This window comes from Entelurus aequoreus, linkage group LG16 (assembly GCF_033978785.1).
Source record: "Entelurus aequoreus isolate RoL-2023_Sb linkage group LG16, RoL_Eaeq_v1.1, whole genome shotgun sequence".
Taxonomy (NCBI): Eukaryota; Metazoa; Chordata; class Actinopteri; order Syngnathiformes; family Syngnathidae; genus Entelurus; species Entelurus aequoreus.
In genome coordinates this window covers 36,203,086-36,225,489 of record NC_084746.1, presented here as the reverse complement: position 1 = coordinate 36,225,489, position 22,404 = coordinate 36,203,086, and the positions used below count along the sequence as shown (strand labels likewise).

Below are 22,404 nucleotides of genomic sequence, written 5' to 3'. Positions count from 1 at the left end.
CATTGTTAAGCTTTGCCAGGCTGAGAATTATTAACCGTGTAGTTAAATGTACATGGTTTAATAGTATTGTTGATCTTCTGTCTATCCTTCCAGTCAGGGATTTATTTATTTTGTTTCTATCTGCATTTGAGCCAGATGCTATCACGTTAGCTCAGTAGCTAAAGAGCTTCGCCGATGTATTGTCGTGGAGATAAAAGTCACTGTGAATGTCCATTTCGCGTTCTCGACTCATTTTCAAGAGGATATAGTATCCGAGGTGGTTTAAAATACAAATCCGTGATCCACAATAGAAAAAGGAGAGTGTGTGGAATCCAATGAGACCTTGTACCTAAGTTACGGTCAGAGCGAAAAAAGATACACCCTGCACTGCCTCTCTAGTCCTTCACTCTAACATTCCTCATCCACGAATCTTTCATCCTCGCTCAAATTAATGGGGTAATCGTCGCTTTCTCGGTCCGAATCTCTCTCGCTCCATTGTAAGCAACGAGGAATTGTGAAGAATCCTTCCTCCTGTGACGTCACGCTACTTCCAGTATAGGCAAGGCTTTTTTTATCAGCGACCAAAAGTTGCGAACTTTATCGTCGTTGTTCTATACTAAATCCTTTCAGCAAAAATATGGCAATATCGCGAAATGATCAAGTATGACACATAGAATGGATCTGCTATCCCCGTTTAAATTAAAAAAAATTCATTTCAGTAGGCCTTTAAGGAGAGAACGTCCAACTGGAGCAGTAGCACGAAGTCAGTGTGACGTCATGCTTGCTGCCTGTTCATCGGGACAGAAGTAGAGTCTATAAACACGAGTAGTACAGTCAATAAAAGCCATTAACTAGCCAAAATGTTAAGAATTAATCAATGATACAATTCTATTAATTGAGGCTATTAGATTGCTAAAAATACAAGGAGTTATTTAATTATCAATAATATACCAGTGTGCAGCTTTTTAAACACATTATCACAAAATGCTTGGTTTTTTTTGAGCAAGTTAGATCGTTTCGGTGTTTTATCGTTTGCTGCTATTGCTGCTATTTTAACTGTCCTTTTTTTTTTTTACATAAAAAATTTCCATTTTTTTTAGCACTTTGCCTGTCCTTGCTTTTCATTGGACAACATTGTAATAGTTATTTTTATTTTATAACAGTCTAATGAGCTGCAAAGATACAGTATAAATACATATTTATGAATGAATTAGTCATCTTTGTTGTTTGTAAGCACATACCTAAAACATTTGAAACTGAATTCAAAAGTCCATGGCTAAATTAGAGCCACTGTGAACAGTTTATGATCCGATTAGTCGACTAATCCTTAAGTTAGTCAATGACTAATCGACTATCAAAAAGGTAAAAAAAGTACAGTATGTCTCAATATACAGTGCATCCGGAAAGTACTTTTCTCCACATTTTGTTATGCTACAGCCTTATTTTGAAATTGAGTAAATTAATTTTTGTCCTCAAATTTCTGCACACAATGCCCCATAATGACAATGTTTTTATTTTGTTAAAATGTATACAAATTTAATTTAAATAATTAAAATAAATCACATCTACGTAAGTATTTACAGCCTTTGTATAAAGCTCAAAAGGGAAATCAAGTGCATCCTGTTTCAACTGATCATCCTTGAGATTCTTCTACAGCTTAACTGGAGTTCACCTGTGGTAGATTCAGTTGATTGGACATGATTTGGAACGGCACACACCTGTCTTAATATAAGGTCCTACACTTGACAGTGCATGGCGCAGCAAAAACCAAGCATGAAGTCGAAGGAATTGTTTGTAGTTCTCCTTGACAGGATTGTCTCGAGGCACAAATCTAGGGAAGGGTACAGAAAAATGTCTGCTGCCTTTAAGGTCCCAATGAGCACAGTGGCCTCCATCATCTGTAAATGGAAGAAGTTTGGAACCACCAGGAATCTTCCTAGAACTGGCTGGCTGTCTAAACTGAAGGGCCCTAGTCAGGGAGGTGACCAAGAACCCAATGGTCACTCTGTCAGAGCTACAGCATTCCTCTGTTGAGAGGAGAACCTTCCAGAAGGACAACCAAGGAAATCGGTTGTATGGTAGACTGGCGAAACGGAAGCCATTTGTTACTAAAAACTTTGCCAAAATGCACCTGAAAGACTCTCAGACCATGGAAACTGAATGATCTGGTCTGATGAGACAAAGATTGAACTCTTTGGCGTGAATCCCAGGTGTCATGTTGGTGGCAGCATCATGCTGTGAGGATATTTTTCAGTGGGAACAGGGAGACTAGTCAGAATACAGGGAAAGATGAATGCACCAATGTACAGAGACATCCTGGATTAAAACCTGCTTTAGAGCGCTCTTGAACTGAGACTGGGGTGACGGTTCATCTTTCAGCAGGACAGCGACCCTCAGCACTCAGCCAAGATTTCAAAGGAATGGCTTCAGGACAACTCTGTAAATGTCCTTAAGTGGCCCAGCAAGAGCCCACACTTGAATCCCATTGAACATCTCTGAGATTTGAAAATGGCTGTGCACTGACACTTCCCATCCAACACGATGGTGCTTGAGAGGTGCGTCAAAAAGGAATGGGCAACACTGGCCAACGATAGGTGTGCCAAGTTTGTGGCATCGTATTCAAAAAGACTTGAGGCTGTAATTGCTAACAAAGGTGCATCAACAAAGTATTGAGCAAAGGATCCGAATACCTATGTGCATGTGATTCCTTTGGTTTTTTTTTGATAAATTTGCAAAAAGCTTTAAAAAGAACTTTCATATTATGCGTTATTGTGTGTAGAATTTCCGTGTGCAGCGTGAAGAAGAGTAGCTGGGTGTCGTGTATCATCAGTCCAAAACCTGTGAATCGTGCAGCCATGGTGGATAAATTTAGAGCAAGGAGAATTCACGGCAGCTCAGATACTTATCCCCTGTGGAGTCAAAGGTTAAACTCTGCAGTTTGTTTTTACTTGCTCCGTTCCACTGCGGGGACATATTAGTAGCAATTGGGCCTTTTACACCTGGCCAGGGGAAGGATGATGGACATGGAATAGAGACAGGGGCTTATTTGTTCCATTCTGGATCTCAGGATCTATATCTGAGATCGGGTGGCAACACTTATTGGTTTAAAAGCTGCCATTAGACTCATGTTCAGCTTTATAGATTGGCCACTTCCTCAGTTGTGTCTCTTTGTGTCTTTTTTTAGCCTTTGACATGCTAATGCACACAAATATGAACTCAGATTCGGACATAAACATATAGTTATGTTGCCTTATGAAAGCATTGATTCCAGCTGCCTTTATGACAGGTTTAGGCTGCAAATAATAATAAATAATGTGTCAATAACAAGCATGTCATGTCATCTTAACTCAAAACTGTAGTCTGTTTGCAGGAAATTACCGTATTTTTTGGACTATAAATCACATTTTTTTGCATAGTTTGGCCGGGGGTGCGACTTATACTCAGGAGCGACTTATGTGTGAAATTATTAACACATTACCGTAAAATATCAAATAATATTATTATTATAGCTCATTCACGTAAGAGACTAGATGTATAAGATTTCATCGGATTTAGCGATTAGGAGTGACAGATTGTTTGGTAAACTTATAGCATGTTCTATATGTTATAGTTATTTGAATGACTCTTACCATAATATGTTACGTTAACATACCAGGCACGTTCTCAGTTGGTTATTTATGCGTCATATAACGTACACTTATTCAGCCTGTTGTTCACTATTCTTTATTTATTTTAAATTGGCTTTCAAATGTCTATTCTTGGTGTTAGGTTTTATCAAATAAATTTCCTCAAAAAATGTGACTTATATATGTTTTTTTCCTTCTTTATTATGCATTTTCGGCCGGTGCGACTTATACTCCGGAGCGACTTATACTCCGAAAAATACGGTATGTGGAATTGATTGTTGATCAATAGTGTCTTGAAGCAAAGACTGCAGTACTTGGCTGTTGATTATTTTACAATGAATTTGCATTCTTTAAAATAATATGATGTCGCCAGCTGTGCTTTTTGTTACATAACTTGTTTACATAATTGTTCAAGTTTTACTTAGGAGTGAGTCGATTGATCAGCCACAGATTTGTATATGTCATCGGCCAATGTCGATTAATGCCTATCAAAGCAAAAGCCGACCCATTCTGGCTAATACTTAATTTGTGATTCCCGGTCGACAGAGGCAGCAGGCAGCTCCAAAAAGTTTGGTCAGAGCAGAAGTCTCAAATTGGATTTATCTGAAAGCCGCTGGAGGTTAAGGCATAAACTATTCACTTCAGGATCACATTCTAATCACGTGACTAAATTTGCTGACTATTCCTACCAGCCACTATAGTGGCCCTGAGCTATGGTGGCCTTAAGTCATAAAATGTATTGTAAAAATTGGATATTTTAACAGTTCCCAAGGAGATGGTCAGAGACACTTTCGCTTTCTTAACTGTATTTGCCCGATGTGTGTTTGTTAAGCTGTAAGGCCTTCACAAAAAAATGGAAAATGTGGCTTATCAATGCCTATAGCTGCCAGCACTAAAAGATGACCCTGTTTTGATGCTATGCTAAATGTTATGTTGTATTTTATTTTTTATTATATTATATATGTATTGTGTGCTTTTTTTCTTTTTCTCTCTTTTTCTTTGAAATTGTAATTTTACTGCCTTTTTTACATCATGGCCAGGGGACTACAGATGAAAACTAGCCGTCTGGCTAATTCTGGCTTTTTTTAACCATGTGTAGTCATGTGTTTTATGAAATTGCGTTGTCCCTTTTGAAATAAACTAATCTTAATCCTAATTTTTGTGATTTCCCCGTCATTGTATAGTAGGGGCCTGATTTACTAAAATTTAGCATGTACTAAAACAAGTGCAAACCTGATACCACACACAAAGCTAATCTATCAACTGTGTGCAAAGTTGATTGCGTCTGTTAAGTGAGAAGAATAAGGCGTGCAATCAATTTTGCCGACGGTCAAAAATAAATTCGTATTCTGTTTATAAACTCAGTAAATACGTCTTTGGACACATGAGGACTTTGAATATGACCAATGTAGGATCCTGTAACTACTTGGTATCGGATCGATACCTACATTTGTGGTATCATCCAAAACTAATGTAATGTATCCAAACAACAGAAGAATAAGTGATTATTCCATTTTAACAGAAGTGTAGATAGAACATGTTGAAACGGAAAATAAGCAAATATTAACAGTAAATGAACAAGTGGATTAATAATACATTTTTACAGCTTGTCCTTCATAATTTTGACAAAATAATAGAATGATTAATGACACAATATGTTACAGCATACGTCAGCAGACTAATTAGGAGTCTTTGTTTGTTTACTTACTACTAAAAGACAAGTTGTCTGGTATGTTCACTATTTTATTTAAGGACAAAATTGTTCTTTGATTGCAGTAAGAAACATATGTTTAATGAACCCTAAGATTTTTTGTTAAAATAAAGCCGATAATGCAATTTTTTGTGGTCCTCTTATTTAGAAAAGTCCCGAAAAGTATCAAAATACATTTTGGTACCGGTACGGGTACTAAAATATTGGTATTTGAACAACCCTACTTTGAACACAATAAAGAAATGACAGTTAATACATGAATTCCTGTCATGAATGACAGGAATAAGCAGCCTAAAACCCTAATTAATGTTATTTTCCCCAAAAGGCAAAATGTAGATACGGATGCCAAACTTTTACAATTATCAGTCTATTAAGGAATGTTATGGAGTATTGTCAGCAAACAGGACAGCGCATGTGTGTGTGTCAATAACATGGTGTAAAGCAGGAGACAGAGCCTAGAAAAACAGCTCTATATATAGATATGCGTCACCTGCTATTTTGGCCACTGTTGGCCCTCCAGCCCTCAGCAACAAACCCTCTAATAAAACAGAAACGATGCGGCGCCCTTTAAATTCACTGTCATTCCTAAACACACCTTACACACACAGATTGATGTGCGGAAAGGGATGCTAACTACTTCTTTGCTCCCATCTTGTCCAATCGATAGGACAAACACACACACCGGTCAATCATGTCCCTCTTATACAGACTCTCGTGCAATCGCACGTGAGTGCATCAGCTATAAATAGCACATCAAGGGATCGCTATGTGCCCACCTCAACTCCGCTTGGTATCACTGAAATGTTTAGACAGCGGGCATGCAGGTCAACAACACAGAGCAGCTCGCACGTTGGGAACAAACTTTTAGCCCCCTGTCACAAGGAGATTAGACTGATAAGAGTGAAGGATTGCAAATATAAGAGATTAAAATGGATGTGCTTGTCCTGATATGTGATCTGCAGTCATTCTATCAGTGTTGGTAGGCATTTGTTACTGGGGATATTCACTCATGCCTTATTTGTCTAAAACAGCAAGGACATACTAACAACATTAGGTACACTTTCACAATCTAATGAGATCCAATGCAAAATTGTTTTATGTGTATTGTTGTGTTTGTGGATTGCAATTGTGTGGAACAACACGGCATCTCGCTGAAAGGCGTCTAACATTGGTCAACGATGAATATACAACAGGGGTGCCCACGCTTTTTCAGCAGGCGAGTTACTTTTCAAATAAGCAACTCAAGGTGCTCCACCTCATCTTCACACACACACACACACACATCGACCCCGATGGATTGATGGAAATATATATATTTATAATTTATAATAAATTATTTATGAAAGAGAGGTTTTTGTTAACAAGTTAAATGTGTTTAATGATAATACAAGCATGTTTAACATTCCTTTCTTTCATGAAGACAAGAATATAAGTTGGTGTATTACCTGATCCTGATGACTTGCATTGATTGGAATCAGACAGTAGTGATGATAACGTCCACATTTTCAAATGGAGGAGAAAAAAAGTCCTCCTTTCTGTCCAATACCACATGAAAGTGGTTGCTTTTTGCCATCTTATTTGTCCAGCCTCCATACTCCTTTTTATACACTTTACAAGAAATACATTGGCGGCAAACTCCGTAGCTTGCTAGCTTGTGAGACTCTTATTTTGTTAGCGCAGGCAGGATGGAGCAGCGCTTTTATTGTGAAGACAGGAACTGTGTGGTCAGTCTTTAGGCTTTTGACAGGAGGTACGGTTGAAATATAAAGTGTTTCTCGCCTTCCTGACGGTCGTTTTTTAATTAATATTGAGCTCGCAGCAGCCAGCGTCATATACAAAAGATCATCGGGTGCCGTGAATGTCAATCCAGTGACGAAAGTGACGTCTTAGTGAAGATTGATGATCTGCAATTTTTAGGACTATTTTTTTAATGACTGGCTGGCGATCGACTGACACACCCTCCACCATCGACCAGTAGCTCGGGATCGACGTGATGGGCACCCCTGATATACAGTATCTAGGGCAGTGCAGTTGTACACCACTGCAAACTAAAGTAATACACTGGCCATCAAATGATACACCTCAATGTTGTCATTCAGTTAAATGCATTATCACCTAACACACACTTCACATTGCACACAACACTTGTATTATATTTTATCCATGGACAAAAGCATAGAAATTAAACTTGGGTGTACAGTGGTACCTCTATTTACGAGTGTTTTGAAATACAAGCGGTCTCTCTGCTAATTAATAGCCTCCCCACTGCTAGTTGGCGTAGCGATTGTCGGAATGAACTAGTGCTGCCCGATTTTGTGAAAAAAACCTAATGGCAATTTTCTCACCAAAATTGAGATTTTTATATTTTTTTTACATACAAATGCGTAAAACTGCGAAAATAAGTGAATGAAGACATGTTACTTTTAGACTGCCAATAAACATATTCTTGTCTCAAGGTGCCACACATTAGAACTAGAAATGTCCGATAAATGCTTTAAAATGTAATATCGGAAATTATCGGTATCGTTTTTTTAATTATCTGTATCGTTTTTTTTATTTTTTATTTTATTAAATCAACATAAAAAACACAAGATACACTTACAATTAGTACACCAACCCAAAAAACCTCCCTCCCCCATTTACACTCATTCACACTCATTCACACAAAAGGGTTGTTTCTTTCTGTTATTAATATTTCTGTTTCCTACATTATATATCAATATATATCAATACAGTCTGCAAGGGATACAGTCCGTAAGCACACATGATTGTGCGCGCTGCTGGTTCACTAATAGTACTAACCTTTAACAGTTAATTTTACTCATTTTCATTAATTACTAGTTTCTATGTAACTGTTTTTATATTGTTTTACTTTCCTTTTTATTCAAGAAAATGTTTTTAATTTATTTATCTTATTTTATATTCGGTTGATATCGGTATCGGTTGATATCGGTATCGGTAAATAAGACTTGGACAATATCGGAATATTGGATATCGGCAAAAAGCCATTATCGGGCATCCCTAATTACAACCATATGCAATAATTGACTCTAAAAAATTAAGACTCTGAGATTTTGTCTACAACATATTCTTAAATTGTGGAAATAACCGATAAAACTATACAGTGTTTATAATGTAACGTAATCATAGTATATAATAATAATGCAAGTAACCATTTCAAAGGATATAAACTTTTATTTCTCATTGCTGTAGAATTGTTTTCCTTTGTATTGTAATTGTAAGGTAAATAACTTTGAGTTTGTAAAATTTATATTTTACATTAAAAAAACTGAATGGACTGTTTTTGTCCTATTCAGCAACACACATTTTATTTTTGGTTTGCAAAGGTTTTTCAACCTAAGACACACATTAGATGGAAACGGTGCCTAAATAAATAAACTAATAATGAATTCTTGAGTCTATGGATGTTGTCATTCATCCATGTCATTGTCATCTCAGGGCATTCAATCATCACAACTGGACTGTTTGGTTTGTCTTAGAAGACGTTTCGCCTCTCATCTGAGTAGACTTTATCAGTTCATAATCATAGACTTAGATTGGTCAGATCTAGTCTTAGACTTATATTGGTCAGATCTGGTCTTAGACTTAGATTGGTCAGATCTGGTCTTAGACTTAGATTGGTCAGATCTAGTCTTAGACTTAGATTGGTCAGATCAAGTCTTAGACTTAGATTGGTCAGATCTGGTCTTAGACTTAGATTGGTTAGATCTGGTCTTAGACTTAGATTGGTCAGATCTGGTCTTAGACTTAGATTGGTCAGATCTGGTCTTAGACTTACATTGGTCAGATCTAATCTTAGACTTAGATTGGTCAGATCTGGTCTTAGACTTACATTGGTCAGATCTAATCTTAGACTTAGATTGGTAAAATCCAGTCTTAGCCTTAGATTGGTCAGATTTAGTCTTAGACTTAGATTGGTCAGATGTAGTCTTAGACTTAGATTGGTCAGATCTGATCTTAGATTTACATTGGTCAGATCTAGTCTTAGACTTAGCTTGGTCTGATCTAGTCTTATACTTAGATTGGTCAGATCTAGTCTTGGATTTAGATTGGTCAGATCTAGTCTTAGACTTAGATTGGTCAGATCTAGTCTTAGACTTAGATTGGTCAGATCTGGTCTTAGACTTAGATTGGTCAGATCTGGTCTTAGACTTAGATTGGTCAGATGTGGTCTTAGATTTAGATTGGTCAGATCTAGTCTTAGACTTAGATTGGTTAGATCTGGTCTTAGACTTAAATTGGTCAGATCTATTCTTAGACTTAGATTGGTCAGATCTGGTCTTAGACTTAGATTGGTCAGATCTAGGCTTAGACTTAGATTGGTCAGATCTAGTCTTAGACTTACATTGGTCAGATCTAATCATAGACTTAGATTTGTCAGATCTAGTCTTAGACTTAGATTAGTCAAATCTGCTCTTAGACTTAGATTGGTCCGATCTAGTCTTAGACATAGATTGGTCAAATCTGCTCTTAGACTTAGATTCGTCAGATCTAGTCTTAGACTTAGATTGGTCAGATCTAATCTTAGACTTAAATAGGTCAAATCTGGTTTTAGATTTAGATTGGTCTGATCTGGTCTTAGACTTAGATTGGTCAGATCTGGTCTTGGACTTAGATTGGTCAGATCTAGTCTTAGACTTAGATTGGTCAGATCTAGTCTTAGATTTAGATTGGTCAGATCTAATCTTAGACTTAGATTGGTCAGATCTAATCTTAGCCTTGGATTGGTCAGATCTGGTCTTATACTTAGATTGGTCAGATCTAGTCTTAGATTTAGATTGGTCAGATCTAATCTTAGACTTAGATTGGTCAGATCTAATCTTAGCCTTGGATTGGTCAGATCTGGTCTTATACTTAGATTGGTCAGATCTATTCTTAGATTTATATTGGTCAGATCTAGGTTTGGATTTAGATTGGTCAGATCTGGTCTTAGACTTAGATTGTTCAGATCTAATCTTAGATATAGATTGGTCAGATCTGGTCTTAGATTTAGATTGGTCAGATTTGGTTTTAGATTGGTCAGATCTAGTCTTAGACTTAGATTGGTCTGATCTGGTCTTAGTCTTAGATTGGTCAGATCTGGTCTTGGATAGGTCAGATCTTGTCAGAGATTTAGATTGGTCAGATTTGGTTTTAGATTGGTCACATATTGTCTTAGACTTAGATTGGTCAGATCTAATCTTAGATTTAGAATGGTCAGGTTTGGTTTTAGATTGGTCAGATATTGTCTTAGACTTAGATTGGTCAGATCTAATCTTAGACTTAGATTGGTCAGATCTGGTTTTATACTTAGATTGGTCAGATCTATTCTTAGACTTAGATTGGTCAAATCTAGGTTTGGATTTAGATTGGTCAGATCTGGTCTTGGACTTAGATTGTTCAGATCTAATCTTGGATTTAGATTGGTCAGATCTGGTCTTAGACTTAGATTGGTCAGATCTAATCTTAGACTTAGATTGGTCAGATTTGGTTTTAGATTGGTCAGATCTAGTCGTATACTTAGATTGGTCAGATCTAATCTTAGACTTAGATTGGTCAGATCTAATCTTAGATTTAGATTGGTCAGATCTATTCTTAGACTTAGATTAGTCAGATTTAGGTTTGGATTTAGATTGGTCAGATCTGGTCTTAGACTTAGATTGTTCAGAATTAATCTTAGATTTAGATTGGTCAGAACTGGTCTTAGACTTAGATTGGTCTGATCTAGTCTTATACTTAGATTGGTCAGATCTAGTCTTAGACTTAGATTGGTCAGATCTAGTCTTAGACTTAGATTGGTCAGATCTAGTCTTAGACTTAGATTGGTCAGATCTGGTCTTAGACTTAGATTGGTCAGATCTGGTCTTAGACTTAGATAGGTCAGATGTGGTCTTAGATTTAGATTGGTCAGATCTAGTCTTAGACTTAGATTGGTCAGATCTGGTCTTAGACTTAGATTGGTCAGATCTAGGCTTGGACTTAGATTGGTCAGATCTAGTCTTAGACTTACATTGGTCAGATCTAATCATACACTTAGATTTGTCAGATATAGTCTTAGACTTAGATTAGTCAAATCTGCTCTTAGACTTAGATTGGTCCGATCTAGTCTTAGACTTAGATTGGTCAAATCTGCTCTTAGACTTAGATTGGTCAGATCTAGTCTTAGACTTAGATTGGTCAGATCTAATCTTAGACTTAAATTGGTCAAATCTGGTTTTAGATTTAGATTGGTCTGATCTGGTCTTAGACTTAGATTGGTCAGATCTGGTCTTGGACTTAGATTGGTCAGATCTAGTCTTAGACTTAGATTGGTCAGATCTAGTCTTAGACTTAGATTGGTCAGATCTAGTCTTAGATTTAGATTGGTCAGATCTAATCTTAGACTTAGATTGGTCAGATCTAATCTTAGCCTTAGATTGGTCAGATCTATTCTTAGACTTATATTGGTCAGATCTAGGTTTGGATTTAGATTGGTCAGATCTGGTCTTAGACTTAGATTGTTCAGATCTAATCTTAGATTTAGATTGGTCAGATCTGGTCTTATACTTAGATTGGTCAGATCTAATCTTAGACTTAGATTGGTCTGATCTGGTCTTAGTCTTAGATTGGTCAGATCTGGTCTTGGATAGGTCAGATCTTGTCAGAGATTTAGATTGGTCAGATTTGGTTTTAGATTGGTCACATATTGTCTTAGACTTAGATTGGTCAGATCTAATCTTAGATTTAGATTGGTCAGATTTGGTTTTAGTTTGGTCAGATATTGTTTTAGACTTAGATTGGTCAGATCTAATCTTAGACTTAGATTGGTCAGATCTCGTTTTATACTTAGATTGGTCAGATCTATTCTTAGACTTAGATTGGTCAAATCTAGGTTTGGATTTAGATTGGTCAGATCTGGTTTTAGACTTAGATTGTTCAGATCTAATCTTAGATTTAGATTGGTCAGATCTGGTCTTAGATTTAGATTGGTCAGATCTAATCTTATACTTAGATTGGTCAGATGTGGTTTTAGATTGGTCAGATCTAGTCTTATACTTAGATTGGTCAGATCTAATCTTAGACTTAGATTGGTCTGATCTGGTCTTAGTCTTAGATTGGTCAGATCTGGTCTTAGATTGGTCAGATCTTGTCAGAGACTTAGATTGGTCAGATTTGGTTTTAGATTGGTCAGATATCGTCTTAGACTTAGATTGGTCAGATCTAATCTTAGATTTAGATTGGTCAGATCTATTCTTAGATTTAGATTGGTCAGATTTAGGTTTGGATTTAGATTGGTCAGATCTGGTCTTAGATTTAGATTGTTCAGAATTAATCTTAGACTTAGATTGGTCAGAACTGGTCTTAGACTTAGATTGGTCAGATCTAATCTTAGATTTAGATTGGTCAGATTTGGTTTTAGATTGGTCAGATCTAACCTTACACTTAGATTGGTCTGATCTGGTCTTAGTCTTAGATTGGTCAGATCTGGTCTTAGATTGCTCAGATCTTGTCAGAGACTTAGATTGGTCAGATTTGGTTTTAGATTGGTCAGATCTCATTTTAGACTTAGATTGGTCAGATCTGGGTTTAGACTTAGATTGGTCAGATCTGGGTTTAGACTTAGATTGGTCAGATTTGGTCTTAGATTGGTCAGATCTAGTCAGAGACTTAGATTGGTCAGATCTGGTTTTAGACATAGATTGGTCAGATCTAATCTTAGACTTTGATTGGTCAGATCTGGTTTTAGACTTAGATTGGTCGGATTTGGTCTTAGATTGGTCAGATCTAGTCTTAGACTTGGCTTGGTCTGATCTAGTCTTAGACTTAGATTGGTCAGATCTGGTCTTAGACTTAGATTGGTCAGATCTGGTTTTAGACTTAGATTGGTCAGATCTAGTCTTAGACTTAGATTGGTCAGATCTAGTCTTAGACTTAGCTTGGTCTGATCTAGTCTTAGACTTAGCTTGGTCTGATCTAGTCTTATACTTAGATTGGTCTGATCTGGTCTTAGACTTAGATTGGTAAGATCTGGTCTGAGACTTATATTGGTCAGATCTAGTCATATACTTATATTGGTCAGATCTAGTCATAGACTTATATTGATCAGATCTAGTCATAGACTTATATTGGTCAGATCTAGTCAGAGACTTATATTGGTCAGATCTGGTCATAGACTTAGATTGGTCAGATCTAGTCTTGGACTTAGATTGGTCAGATCTAGTCTAGCGGCTGGTGCCAAAACCCTAATCTAACAATGAATCAACCCTAACTAATAATGAGTTTGAAAAAGAACACATAATATATAGCTTTGATACAACAAACATCAATCAAAATATATTTTTCAAGAAATTATGCGTCTGCTTGAATATAAAACAGCTAACAGCATTTAACAGACCATCGGCGACCCCATAAAAACTGACCTGTGACCCATTTTGGTTCCCAACCCCACCAGTTTGGGAAACCCTTTCTTAAATAAGACACCCACTTTTACAATATGAATGTGAATATTACTTTTCAACTGAATCTTTTCTCTAGGTATGCAGACTAAAATTCCACTACTTCGAGTGAAGGCATTTTGATGGTGCAGGGTGTACTTAATGTTATGGCTGATGAGTAAAAAAAATCACCCTACAAAAAGTTGCAAGGAAGAGACTTCTGAAAGCAACACTTGCCGCACCAAATGGCCGGTGGTTGATGAGCGTGACAGCTGAAGGTTCTGCGTGCAGAAGTGTCTCATAGGCATGAGACTGGTTAAAAATAAACCACTGTCGACTCACCGTTCTGTAGACATCTTCGCTGCTCTCGTCGTACTTCTGTTGGATCCTCTCCTCCAGGAAGTAGATGCGCAGCTTGAGGCTGAAGTTCTCTTTCTTGAGGTCGTTCAGGTGCTGCGATAAAGTGCGGTAGCCGTTAGACATGACCGTCAAAGGGCGTCCACACTGTTTGACAAGTCCGGTATAGTGGTCAAAAATTAAACGTCTTCCTCCGCTTCTCCATTTCACGCCAAGGACAGCGAGCTAGAAGCACGTGTCCACCTTTTGCCTCTGGCAACCCATCGTCAACAACACACACACACAAATATACAAAAAGACCATTTATATACACACACACACACACTCAATCTATGAGAGTTTTTGGGGTGCAGAGGGCATCTCTGCAGCCCTGGTGATCAGAGATGCATCCATGTCAGCTCCATGGTGTGTTGTGCAGCGGCAAGGGGACGGGACAGGGGGCTTATTTTACAGGAAGACGCATGCCTGGAATCCCAGACCGCCAGGGGAGATGGGTGGAAATGAGGAGGAGGATGGGAGGGAGGGGGGAGAGGCTCTGGGTTTACACGCACTTGTGATATGACGGGAAGTCTCACTCTGCTGCAAAATTAGGAGCTGACCCACACAAGAGGGGGGGAGAGAAGGACTTTTACTTTCTTTTTTTTAACCTTTTATTTTGTTTTCTTAGTTTTGTTTGTTTGAAATATTCACTTTTCCAGCTTAGCCTTTATCCCTAGGGTAATTGATATTTTAATAGTGAATTGTCTGAATGGGCGATATGGGCGATATGGCCTAAAATCTATATTGCGATTAACTGTATATTGCAGCCTCCTGCGATAACAATATAGATCAATATCGCGATACATTATTTTGTATGTAAGTTACAATACAAACAGTTTGAATCGGGTTACAAAGGCTGCTAACTTGGCTGCAATATTATTGGTATCATATTGCGCCATTTCCAGCTGTATCATTTTGTCAGAACTATTATTAGTCAACCTGCTAAATTACTGTTAATATCTGGTTACGTTTTTTTGTGAAATGGTTTGAGCTACACTTCTGTTAAAATGTAATAAGCACTTATTCTTCTGTTGTTTGATACTTTATATTAGTTTTGGATCATACTACATATTCAGGTACCGATCCAATACCAAGTAGGTCCAGGAGCAGTATTGGTCATACCAATGCTGATACTGATACTTCAAATTTCCATGATCATTGAACGATTCCATTTTTGATCACAATTATAATCCGACAAAAGCACAGAATTGCTGTGTAACAATATCAATTAAATATTACAAATATCTCCTTTACTGGCTCTGATTTAAATCCTTTATTTTTCCCCTCCTTAAAGTCCTCCTCTGTCCAGTGACTTAATTCCTGAGTTTGTAAACAATACCAAAAACAAAACAAAAATATTTTGATAGTATAGAATGACAAATTAACAGGTTGGTATCGACCATATAATGATATTATACTTAATATCGTTATGTGACAGTCGATATTTGTATCGATCCGGCCACTTTTGTTAGTATACAAACACATAAACAAATAAGCAACATTTTTTTAAAGCAAACACACCATTTAAAGCAGCATTAAGTTACTTGACATTACATTTCTGCAATTTGGTTTTCAGCATGCTAACGGTCATAATGCTAGCTTTTTAGCTCCTATATTTTCCTACAGAGCGCATCCGGATATAGGCCGCACTCACTAAATTTTAGAATACTTTTTTCTTTATTTTTTACATATTAGCCGCACCGGGCCACAGATATATACGTTGTGAAATTAGTTATTTACACAGAAAGATTCGGTAAGTGTTTATTTACATACCAAACGGTGCCTGCAACATGGCAGTAAAACGGCTGATCAAACAAAACAGAAGTCATCGTCATGAACCCACCAGCTGCGGAAGCTAGCTCTCCAATCAGCTAAACAGACTCAATACTCCACGGTGGTGTCTTGGTGAGTTTACGGAGGAATTTGTGAAACTAAAACAATATAAAAGAATGCCGTGGTACATATACAACTATGCATGAAAGCACTCCTACAAACATCACACATGAGAAGGTTTAGCAAGTACACACAGTTTTAGTTATACTGTGAAACTTGCAAACGTTGCTTGGCGTGATGAATGAAGAATTCATAAGAGTAAAAACGCTATGGACGGCTAGAAGACTGAACAGCACTCTATTTCTGGTTTGAAAGCACTAATTGGAAGGACAGTGCAGCACCTGCAGTGAGCGAACCCGTCCAAAAGATGGCATCATAGCACAAACAATAAAACACCTTTTCAGTGTGTTTGCTTGTTTAAAAAAAAAAAAAAAATATATATATATATATATTTAAATATATGTGTATATATATATATATATATATATATATATATATATATATATATATATATATATATATATATATATATATATATATATATATATATATATATATATATATATATATATATATATATATATCAGTGTTTCCCCCAGAAAATTTGTTAGTTAAGGTGGTGACTCTCCAGGGGGAGGGGACCGGGGAAGGGGGTGGGTGGGTGTAAGGATCGGTGTAACTCAGCCTGTCACCATCACGTCTCCACCTCGTCGCTGCCACCACAGCCTGGGGGCAATAGACTACAGACTGTGGTGACGTTGGCCGGCTTCGTCGCGTGAAGAAGCCTACAACTTTTGGTTGTGTTTTCCGCTCCGTTTGCTGAATGGCGATATACGATATACTGTATATCTCGATATTTTTTCCGTAAAGTAAAAACAAAACAGTCCTAGTTACCTGAGATACTAAAATTATGACTTACAAAGTCAAATTAATGACTTACTGTAAGTAAGCGTTTGCAATAAGCTTTTTAAAAAAAATAGTTAAAAGTGGGGTCACATGCTGACATATGCTCAACTCATCATGCTTAATTTATTACAGCATTTGGGAAGCCTGTAGTTGATTTTCATTATGTAAATGTTATATTTTTATCAACATGTGATAGCAGGGACCCTGCCATTCAAAACTAGGCTGCTACATTACTGATGATTAATGTAACTATAGCTGAAAAAATAGTACAATAGCAATAGGAGATACTATTCATCCCTGAACACCATGGAGTTCATGTAGGCTTAATGATGCAGTTACATTATTATATCAACTATCAGAGACAGAAACTCTTCATTTAACATAATGTCCTTTTTTGCTGCTTCAACACAGCTCAATCAACACAGAAAAAGGTAAAGTGAAATAACTTAGTTGTTAACTGTAGGTCAATAATGCTTGTCTTTTTCTCAGACAGACACACACATGCATGCACGCACGCACGCACACACACACACCGCACAGTGAGCTAACGTTACGCTAAAAGCTAATTAGCCTTCACCTCAAGGACTGCGAGCGAGCTGAGCTGCCGCTTATGTTTCTAGAACGTCAACGGGCTCATAGTGATGTTACTAGTAGTTGACTTGGAAGTGTTTATTACAAGAGTCCGCTGCATTATGCTTACCTTTCTGCTCACTTCACCGAAGGAGCACTGACTATATGCGCTCTGAATATGCTCTGCTGATTGGCTGTTAACGCTCTGCGTGTAACCAATCAGATGGTTATGTGGGTGGGACAATGCTCGGTGCTGCAGAGACATACTGACAGAGGCAGAACTAAGCGGAGCAGCTTGTTAAGACTTTAGTTTAGGCGGTGGCTCTTTGTTGTTAGGCGGCCGCCTTAACAACAAAGCGCTGCGGGAAACCCTGTATATATATTATCGCCGTAAGCAAAGAAATATCCATTAATTACCTGCACCGCCTTATAAGCCGCAGGATTCAAAATGTAGGAAAAAATTAGCAGCTTAGTGTCCGGAATTTACGGTAATTTTACTGGTGTAAGGCTCAGAGTCAAATATTTTATTATTTCACGCATGTTAACGTTTATCATGCCAACAATTGCATGCTAGTATGCTAGCTTTCTTGCTCATTATGCAGGTATACACCCAAGAGTCCCATTTTCTTATTTTGTTACTTGATGCTATTTGGCTAGCGTGCTAACTGTTAAGACTTTCAGTTCAGCTTTTCAGTATTGACACGCAATTTGTAACAAAATTGCAATTTCTAGTTTCATTGTTTTTTCTTCCCTCTAGTGGCATTTTGTGTAAAGTAACCCAGTAAAAAAAACATTTAGTTTGCTATTATACTAGTGCTAATAATGTTTAATGTGCCCCAGCAGTCCTCCATGAAGTGGTTTTGGCTAAAAGGAGTGTCAGACAGCGGTTGTGCGCCCACAGTAGTATTTATAGTTAGGTGTCCCCAAGCTCTGAGTGAGCGATTGTGCATTTCAACAAACTATTGTACTTAAACATAGTCCTTTATTCTAAATAAGCCTCAGTCTTGACTAATGGCGATCACGTGCAAAGTGATGCCATTACATCACCGCTTCCTCTCTCGGATGTGTGTCCATTAAAGTGTCCCATTACATGTTCAATAATTCAGACACACAAGAGGATCAGACGCCAAAGTTGGTGTCCACTCGCATTAGGTATATGACATCATCGGTGGAGCGTTAACACACAGCACATTCGCTTCCGTGCACACGCTCACCGTTCAGATTGAATATGACAACATGGATAGAAGACAGAGGATGTGCGGAGGTTGCGAAAGTTCATCTCAGACATTTAAGCGTGTGGTATGATGCTTTTCAGCGTACAAAGCTGTAAAGTGATGTACTCGCGCATACTGATCTAGGTGTGGTCTAGGTGTGGGATGGCGTGGTGAAGTTGGTAGAGTGGCCGTGCCAGCAAACGGAGGGTTGCTGGTTACTGGGGTTCAATCCCCACCTTCTACCATCCTAGTCACGTCCGTTGTGTCCTTGCTCCTGATGGGTGCTGGTTAGCGCCTTGCATGGCAGCTCCCGCCATCAGTGTGTGAATGTGTGTGTGAATGGGTGAATGTGGAAATACTGTCAAAGCGCTTTGAGTACCTTGAAGGTAGAAAAGCGCTATACAAGTATAACTCATTTATTTATTTGTTCAAACCTAACTTTTAAGTATCACGCTAAAAAAATTACAAGTATTATCAAATTCAACTTATCAAATTTTAATCATATAAGAACTTTTTTCACTTTGGAATCAGCAAAAGTGTATATGAATGCCATGATTTTTATACATATAAACTACTGTTTTACAACTTGGTCTCATGCAACACAGGGCACCTTAAAGGTGCCATATGTAATAATTACATGTCAAGTCATCATTAAATGGCCCTGATATGTCAAAAGGCATTAATAAATCATCTTCTTTTCCAATAGCTTTATAACTGATATGATAACATTAGTTCAGCCGGGATATGCTCATTTCAAAATTAGATTTAAAGCCCCAAAATATTGTTATTGTTTTTATTTTGGTGCCCCGCTCTCCACCATTTGACCAATTAGAAAGTCTGTGAGTGTGTCACATCCAGGTTGCCAGTTACGCACCGCCATTTTCGTCGAGCTACTGCCACTGGTAAAGTTACTAAACATGTCAGACCTTAGTAAATCTAAAAGTTACCACTCTCAACTTATTCATGACAAAGCCAGGAACAAAACGAGGATTTGTATCGGGATGCCTTTGAAAGATGGAGACGATTGAAGGTGGAGAAGATGTTTTCATCTGACGCCAAACTTGCTAATTTCTTCCTTGACAGGTAAGTCAGGCATTTACATTTTCCTATTACTTGTAATAAATGGAAATGGACATTTGGTATGTCAACTATATTGTCCAATACAGTCTATGATCTTGTCTAACAAAGATAGTATGTTCCTGCAACCAATGCTTAGTGTGATGGTGCTTAACTCCTTGTGTAATGCTTATCATGCTAGCCCGGTCAATGACACATGGACATACAGGCTAACAGGGGAAATATATGCCCGTTAGCCTGCATGTCGATGTGTATTTCAACTGACAGGGCAACATATATTTTCGACAAATAAAACCTGTGGATATGGGTAGTGTCAATGCCTATTTCCTTCTCAATATGCTGATACGCTGAGGAAATGGGTTCCAACATTAGCACGGCTAATTGCGGTTTCTGGTACTGTATGTGCATCAAACACATATGGGGTGGTATTTGCTTGGCACAATATAATGCATCACATGTAATGATTTTCTACTTTGTGTATTGACATGCTAGTAGGCTATATGATTTATGCGTAATGTGGGTTGGCTCATAGAATTGCAATCTGCATTGAAAGATGGTGATGTGCGTACATGGAAGAGAATGCAGTGCGTCAGCTTGGATGCAACATGGGGTTATGCTGAATGAAATGTGGCGGTCATTTTACTGTCGGCCTTGACTTGCCATCAAAGTAGGCCTATGCGATATATTATATATTAGTATATATAATTATTTCGATGGTGGTCCGTGCGGTCAAACTAGACATTTTAGCAGGGTATTGCCAACAATCTGTTCCGACTCCCGACTACAATATTGCTGCGTAACTTTACAAATACATTTGGCTAATGGACATCAGTAAAATGTGTCATAATTATTTAGTAAACCATTTTGCAAGAAGCATAAACAAGAGAAACCTACAGCGCAGGACTCGTCGGTTGCCATTTGAAGTTCCTTGGAGTAGGATTTGGATTCGGCTGCGTATCTGGCAACCTCAGTCATGGAGAGAGGGAGGGGACTACAGAATTTTGATCGTGATCGCAGTACCATTTCTGGCCACATTACAACATATGGAACCTTTAAGACCCATTAAGTCTCTCTTTAAGAAGACATTAAACATTTTAGACAGAAACTCTCTTCACTATCATTATTGTGATATTCCTAGCATAGCAAGTATAGTATTTTAGATTTGGACAACTATCAGACATTTTTGGATGTATGTTTTGTTTTTAAGTTTTTGAATGAGCTTGCCCCTCCACCACTTCAAGTTTTCATAGAGAAAAAAACCTGCAATTGAGTCAATACTAGAGCGCTAACCAGGGGTGATTGTAACAATCAACGACGTAGGACTGAATTTAGTCAAATTTTTGTCTCAATTAGAGGCACACATGCATGGAACACACTACCAGCTTATATTATTAACGGTGTCAACTATTCAACTTTCAAAAAAACAATAAAACAGTGCTTAATGACAAACCGGTCTCGTACCCATGTGTAATGTGCATGCTCAGCTGTTCATCTTATGTTGATTGTCAATATTTATTGTAAGTCATAGTTTAAAGTACATATGATATTGTCTGTAAATGTGTATAATATTGTCTCTATATGTGTTTAATATTGTCTGTAAATGTGTGTGATATTGTCTGTATATGTGTGTTTTTATGGTGCCTGCATTAGGACAACAGATGAAATTTAGCTATTGTAGCTAATTCTGGCGTATTTACTGTGATGCTTTGCTCATATGTTGATCAATATGCATTGTCCTAATCAAATAAAGCTATTAAATGTAACTCAATTTGTACACACGTCTGAAACAATACATTTGAACCCTTTTTTGTTCCCACTGCACAAAGCAAGATTCATAAAGGGCATGTTTGGGTGACCTTAGTGTAGAAGAACTCCCCCACAATGACAAACATGTCAAACACTTCAACATCTCCAATGTCAATAATATTTTGGACCACATCATTTAGGTGGCCCGAGAAAGCCTGTAAATAATGCGCTTCATTAAAGTACTTAATCTTTCGTATACATTTTTCCATTTTGACAGAAAAAACATATGTACAGTAATGCATGCAATTGCATATCTTTTAAACATTCAATATTAATGATCTTCAAAGCCAAACAGGACATAAAAGTCCTTAAGTTTTTGAAGGGCTTAAAAACATTTTGGATTAATTATTCATTCTTTCTTTGCTCAAATTTCTCAGTAAACAAACATATCAATCATCTAATGTTTTTGGTTGTTTTTTTTTAGAGCTTTTTGATCAGATAATGTCACAGGTTTAAAATTAGTAAAACAAATCATGTTAAATATGGAAGTATTATTGTTGCTAAATTACTTGCAAACGCGCCTATCACAATTTGTGCGTGTGTAATGCAATTATGTGTCTATGTACTACTGTGTGTGTCTGTATCTCAAGCCGTGTGTGCATGTTTTAATTTGTCTGTCCGTACTATGATTTGTCTGTGGGTAAGAAAATATCTGTTAGTCCCAGGGCCAGTTCCAGGCAGGCATATACTGTATGAGGGGGCAGTCAGAAACAGGAAAGGGACATCAAGTGTACATGCTCCAGCACTTTTTTTCTGTGCTCTTACAGCAGTTACATTACTATCTTCATATAATTTGGTTGTGGCCAATTCTGCAAATTTGAGGGTGACATCATCGAGCCATATAGTTACCGGTAGTCATTTGAATACTGGTT

General features: G+C 37.5%; 1 protein-coding gene across 1 annotated transcript in view; it reads right to left on the bottom strand.

The window, feature by feature from the left end:
* Nucleotides 1-22,404, bottom strand: part of pde4dip (phosphodiesterase 4D interacting protein) — a 113,737-nt gene that overhangs the window by 77,464 nt on the left and 13,869 nt on the right. The window contains exon 4 of the mRNA XM_062022749.1: nucleotides 14,073-14,183. Coding sequence (XP_061878733.1) covers nucleotides 14,073-14,183 — 111 coding nt within the window. The remainder of the gene's footprint in view (nucleotides 1-14,072; nucleotides 14,184-22,404) is intronic.